Source organism: Gossypium hirsutum, chromosome D06, assembly GCF_007990345.1.
Source record: "Gossypium hirsutum isolate 1008001.06 chromosome D06, Gossypium_hirsutum_v2.1, whole genome shotgun sequence".
Lineage (NCBI taxonomy): Eukaryota > Viridiplantae > Streptophyta > Magnoliopsida > Malvales > Malvaceae > Gossypium > Gossypium hirsutum.
Genome location: NC_053442.1, coordinates 63,723,668 through 63,730,452, shown reverse-complemented (window position 1 = coordinate 63,730,452; position 6,785 = coordinate 63,723,668). Strand labels below are relative to the sequence as shown.

The 6,785-nt window shown below is 31.1% G+C and overlaps 1 protein-coding gene across 1 annotated transcript; it reads right to left on the bottom strand.

Annotated features, from left to right (window-relative positions):
• Positions 1-382: 382 nt before the first annotated feature.
• On the bottom strand, positions 383-1,807 carry LOC107962414 (zinc finger protein 1). Its single transcript, XM_016898800.2, has one exon. It carries the CDS (start codon positions 1,378-1,380, stop codon positions 589-591), a length of 792 nt encoding a protein of 263 aa, XP_016754289.1. The 5' UTR covers positions 1,381-1,807; the 3' UTR covers positions 383-588.
• Positions 1,808-6,785: the final 4,978 nt, after the last annotated feature.

Sequence of the window (6,785 nt, the reverse complement as noted above, 5' to 3'; positions counted from 1 at the left end):
GGTAGGTTATGCTAATTATATATATTTTATGTTCATGTTTAATTTATGGTCCATTCCTTATAATTGGACCCAACACTTGTTGATTATACCTACAAAATTGCATCTTGAGTTCATGTAAAATAGTTAAAACTTAAAACCAAGTTCATGCATAGTTAAAAAGTTATTTCTACTCATAACTCCTCTAACCTTAAAATTAATGAAAAAAAAACATATAAATATTTTCAAATCTATGTCCTCGTTACTACAATAACAACGATGTTAAATAAGCTAAAGTTTTGAAAAGCAATCTTTATATAATACTGGATAAAAGTGAATTTATATCATCTGTTAATATAGATTGGATCAAAGAATACATAATAAAATGGATTTTGCTAGCCTCAAATTATAGAATTAGGAAAGTTAATTTCAAATAGTAGAATCTCTAAAAGTTTTCTCTAACCAAAATTCAATTACAAACGATCCAACTAAAACTTAAAAAAGGGAAATACGACAAAGAGGAAAACTCTAGCAAAATTAGACAAGAAAAAGAAAAGGTTAACTAGAATACTATGTGATTTGCAAAGAAGAAGATTATTAAAACTAGACTACTTAGAGCTTCAAAGACAAGTCAAGTTTCAACTCATCTTGCTTAGTGTTGAAAGGGTTAACACTACTACTATCCCACCAATATCCGTTCATCCCTTCAGTGGATGCACCAAACTTCCGTACACTACTTTCGAACCTAGCAGCAGTACCGTTACTTGTCGATGATCCCACATGGAAATTCTCCATTGAAAGATGCCCAATTGCCGGTGTTTGATGAATAGGTCGTCTAGACCATTCATTATGCCCGTATATATGTGTTGATGAAGGAAAAGATGGCTTGTGTATCATAGAATGGACTTGAATACCAAGCGATTTATTGAAAGAGCCATGCAAAGGAAGGGAAGCCATGGTGGAATATCGACCAGAGTGTGTATTAGGGTGACCAAGAGCTGCAAAAGAAGCTCCACCACCACCACCACCATCACCGTCACCACCAACACCAACAACCACCCTTTGTTGCCCTCGTTTGGCTAGTGTTCTTTCTCGTTTATGTGCATTTTGATGGCCTCCTAAAGCCTGTGAGCTATAAAATTTCCTTTGGCAATAATTACATGAAAACACTCTAGGCTCAGTTTCATTACCTTGAGGAGTTCCCAAACAATCTTGATGATCATCAGACGAAACGGTGACCTTGAAACATTCGATGAGATTGAGTTCGGGTTTCGAGTCATCTTTGTTGGAAAGGCTCAGATCCAATACAAGATCATAGTTGTCATCATCTTTGAGACCATTCGATACCGAGTTGACGGTCGAAGTTTCAGACAGAGATGGCTCTGATGATCTAGGAGGCTCCATAAGAGAAGGCGATCAATATGAATAATATGTGTCGAGAATATAGTCCTCGTGGGGGTTTAATAGGAAAGAGAGGTGAAAATATTTATGAGTATTGTAATAAATGCACCCCTTTCAACAATGCAAATCTGATATATGTATTTACAGGTACAAGGTCTTAATATTGCAATATTTAGAGAGAGAAAAGAAAAAAGAAAAGGGTGGAAGAGATGAAGATATGTGTTTTAATCGAACATCTTGATTGAAACTTGAGAGGAATAGCAATGTCTATGTACCTCTTTTTTGTAGCATATACCCCATTAAGTATGTGTTTGATACTTTCTGTTATTTTACATTTTTCTTATCTTTCAGATTCAGCCATTTCCGGGTATAATCTGACCCCTAAAAAAAATCTAAATATTGAAAACGAAAAGGCAGCTAGCTAGTAGGATGGAAAGGGCTGCTTTTTGTGTGGATTCCACAATTATATAATGGTTTTATAGATTTTTAATTTTTTTAATTCTAAAATTATTCTAGAGCTGAACTAAAAGATCTTGCTAAAAGTACCATGAAGGTCTTTGTACTAGGAGTCGAATTACATTTTTCCTCTCTACTCAAAATATGAACAAATTAGTTTCTATACGTTAAATCAAAGAGCAAATTGATCCTTTTATAAAAAATTCTATTCATGTTTATTGTTAAAAACTTATCACGTACGTCAGCATAATGTACACACGACACACTTTGTGTAACTGTCTAATTATTCTATCAATCAAGCTAGTTTTTATCAATAGAAATTGATGAAATTGTTTACTCTTTGATTTAATGTACAATGACTAATTTACCCATATTTTAAATAAAAATATCAAATTGCAATTTAGCTACCTCCTAATATAGGGGCCTGAATGATTCTTTTACCTCATATCATAAACGGAAAAAAAATGTTTTAAAGTTAATTTTTTTATAAAACAAACTTTTTAGGACTCTACCAGAAGATTTTCGTATTCTAAAATCTTCATACCTTTTGGTTTCTCAAGCATACTTTGTTTATGCATTCATTGAATGGTAACGGATGGCTTAGATTTGTAATTGAATTATTAATGAAAATACAGTTGGAATTTGTATGGCAATTATGAGGGGAATATATATATATATATATATATGAACCTACATCATAGGTACAGTCCGGCAGGGGATTTGCTGAGCTGATCAGATTCCATATAAACCAACCTTAATCTTAAATATAGTTAGAAGTAAGGCAGCTGTGATTTAATGCTAATAAAAGATTTTCGTTAAAATTGTTATATGTATTAAGCACGATACGTGATAAGTTATTAGACAGTTCACAGATGATCTTTAATCAGGAGTGATTTGTGTATGACCTATATAAGGAATTATCCATATCAACTATATATTAGTGTGGGGTGGTTCACATACGACCCTTTGCGATTCCCATCAAAGTCAACCTAGGGATAGACCTATAATGGCCTTACCATCTAGCCGATGCGTACAACATTACAGTACACTATATTACCGACTACATAACACTATATGATAAAGGGTGAGTGTCCTTATATAAGCCTAAGTGCATGAGAGACTAAGGATCGACTCCTACTCTAAAAACTCTACACAACAATCTTAGCAATCCTTCTCCGTCTCCTTCTCCTTATTTTGACTCTTCATCTATCACAAATGAACTAACACTCTTATCCACCGTCCTCTCCTCATTGTTGATTACTTATATCAAATTTTGGAATCATGCCCTTTTTTGCATGAATAAAATAAAATAACAAAATTTAAGCAACTTGCATTCAAATGTTGGTCCAACTTGTGATATTTTTAGGCCATGTATAGATTTTACAGCTAAATGTTTAAGGTAAAGAGTTGCAATTGATCGATTATGATAGACCTAATGTACTAAAAGAGAGAGAGAGAGAGACTTTTGTTATCAATTTACAAGTGCTAGCTAGTTATTATTATGATAGAGTACTATATCATATTCCCCTACATGAATTTTTTGAATTGCTTCCCTCCGCAATGTTATTAATATATTAATATTACATAATTAAGCAATATGTTCAAAGGTAATGCATGCAGATACGAATCTAACTAATGAAAAAATTATACGTAATATGAACAATAAAAAAAGGATAACAAAAATTAATGACAAGTTGGATAGCAAAATTGATTTAAAAATTGATGTTCTTTGAAAGGTTTACTAACAAACAAAGAAGGCAAAGTGATACCAATCTGATTTTTAAAAAAAACTATTGAAACCCATTGGTTCTTTAACTTTTAAAAGCCATTACTTTCATGAATTGTTATTTGATGAAAACTAAAGAAGGAAGTCACTATCATTTTTTTGGATACCGACTCAAATTAATCACTTTATTACCACCTCATATTATTTATATCATGGGGAATTTAGTAAATTTTCATTTTAACCTTTTGAAATTTTTTATTTTAATTTTGTAATTGATGTTTAAAAATATGATAATTTGTGTTCGGCTCTCTTAAAGCCGAGAAATTATTTTATGGATCCTTCCTATCACATCATGCATGGTCCCTTTCTAATTATTTAATGACATTTTAATAATTTTTTATGTCATTGACACATAATTTTAGTAATTTTTTATCCTAAACTTTGAGCCTTAAACCCTAAACTTCGAGCTTTAAATCCAAAACCCCAAACTTAAACCATAAACTTAGATTCAGGGTTCGAATTTGAGGTTTAGAGTTTAGGGTTCGGGTTTTGAATTTAGTGTTAGGGTTCAAGGTTTTGGGTTTGGGGGTTCAATGTTCAAGGTAAAAAAAAACCAAAATTTTGTGCCAATGAAATGGAAAAAATTACTAAAATGTCATTAAATAATTGGAAAGAGACCATAAATGATGTGGTGGAAAGGGTTCATAAAATAATTTCTCCCCAAAGTTCTTTTTAGCTTGATTTCATTTATAAAATTTATAAATTTTTAAGATAAATTTAATAATATTTTGGCCCCTAACAAACATTTTTAACTTTGCCCTTTGATGTATATATATAATATTACACTCTTAAAATTATTTAATATATTGTATTTAAAATTCACAAATTGAATTTTAAAGGTTGCATGTACTCTTTCTTTTCTTTTGCCAAAGTGACATGTCCTCCTTTTAGGATCTAATAAAAAAATTTAAAATTAAATATTAAAAAAATGCGATTTGAAAAATTTGAACACCGAATTAAAAACGTATTTAGAGATAATAATGAAGTGAAGTGGGAGAGGATGCTGCCAAATTCACTCTGTTCTGCTTTAATTTATATTTTGTTAATTTTAAAGTCAAATAAATATATAAATATAAATTTTTGAAAAAAATGTTAATTTTATATAGTAAAGTAAGGGATAAGACAAATAATTACCATTGTAAAAAAGAATCTACCCCACCTTGCATTCACGTCTCCAAAAAAAATTACTCCACTTCAAATGGATCTATTCAAGCTTTACATTATAAAAAATATTTATTAACATTTTATATTTCAACCTTTCAAATTAGGAAAGATTTCTGAAATAATTATTTTCATAAAGGTAATTCTAAAATAGAATTTTAAAAATAAATTCAAAAGACCCTGGATAAAATGGGGTCTACATTAAAAATTCTCATGAAAGGTATCGTCATTATTTTCAATTTTGGTTGACGAACCCATAATTTATGAAATATATTTATTTGCCAAATTAAGTGAAGTGAGACAAAATTGTAAACTTTGATAAATTGCCTGAAGTTGACGTCACAAGTTGAGTTATAACTCAAAAAAGAAAAAGAAAAAGAAATTGCAGGGACTGTGCCCCTTCACATATCAGTAATTTTATGAATTAATAAAGCTTCAATGGTGAAATAAATACAAAACATTTCTCTTTTAATAAATAACTTCATCCTACACCTTCAAATCTACCTAGCCGCCACAGTTAATTAAAACTTTGTATTTTATAATTAGCTTAATTTGACTCTTTTTTTTTAATTAAATCTATTATAGTCATATATAAATTATATAGTAAAAGTATTATCGGCGTTTTTATATTAAGAGTTTGATTGCAATTCGTCTCATCTATTAAAAAAATACATAAATTAGTTTTTATACATTAAATTATAAAGAATAAACTGATTTTTCTGTTAAAGATTTCATCCATTTCTGTTATGATATGCATTGCCTATGGTCTACAATGACCAAATTAGGATGTAGGTAAGATTATTGTACTAACAAGCTACTTAAATTAGATATTGTCGTTGTCAAGCAGAGTATCTTGAACTATGGAGCAAGTCAAAATCCAATATCTTAATATTCAGATTCGAATAGTTTTTACAGTCGAAATTAGAATATTCACCGTCGATAGTAGTGACTGTTCTTTTGCCACAAGAACTCCGAAGAGATAAACAGTTAGCCATGAGATGTGCTCCATTCCCATAAGTGGGAATTGAACCCTCAACCATATGGTTAAGAATCGAGGTGAGCAACCACCACACATTGTAATTAAACCTTAAATTTTGTTATTTAAATATAAATAAATGAAACTCAAACTCAAATAATTGAGTATGTAAATAATATAAATGTAATTAAATTGAGCTTAAGTAATTCGAGCTCGAATCAAGTTTAAACTCCACCTCCTCACCATTGAAATTTGGATCAGCGTGAATACAAACGACAAGGTTAATGAAAGCTTTGCTCTTAGAAAAGCAGTTAAGGTTAATGACCCCAAGACAACGACCTCAAAGAATAACATGAAATAGTTCAATGACAAGTTCAATGACATTGATGATTAAGAACCACGTTTTGTTGCTTCAGTAACAAAGATCCAAACTAGGGAAGGAGATTGTACAAGTGAGGTAGAGAAGAAAACCCCAACAAATGAAACAAAGGCCAATTAATGGAGGGTGGAAACGTGACACAACCCCCTCATCACCCTGAAATTAATTGGATCCCTTCTCTACCTATTTGGGGCACACACTTCCATAGATTTCCAAAAACGACTTGCATGAGAATAACGTCTACCTTGCATTTAATTTGCTTCTTTAATTTTTCTTCCAACAACTTAATTATTCCATCCGAATGTTCTTTAGCTGTTAATTGGCCTCCCTTTAACTAAACCGTGTCATTTCTTGCTCTTCATTCCTATCTTTTAGTCACCAGAGCTCAAAGGCGCAATGGACCGACAATTTTTGTAAAAACGTGCTTCGTTTCATCTTGATACATATTAAAATCATAGATATATGATTATGTTATATATTATATATATTTGTTGAAAGTTTGACTCTTTTTAGAGAAATTTTCGAAATATCGTTCTTTGTGCAGTCAAATAGACCCCTAATAATGTCAAGGTATTATCCTCTGGCGGAGATTTTATCTCCCGTACTCTATCAAGATCCAACTTACCTTAAGAGATACGACCGGGTGGCGA

Bases quoted from the DNA above. Each gene is read 5' to 3' on its own strand.
- LOC107962414 (XM_016898800.2), bottom strand. From the start codon at position 1,380: ATGGAGCCTCCTAGATCATCAGAGCCATCTCTGTCTGAAACTTCGACC.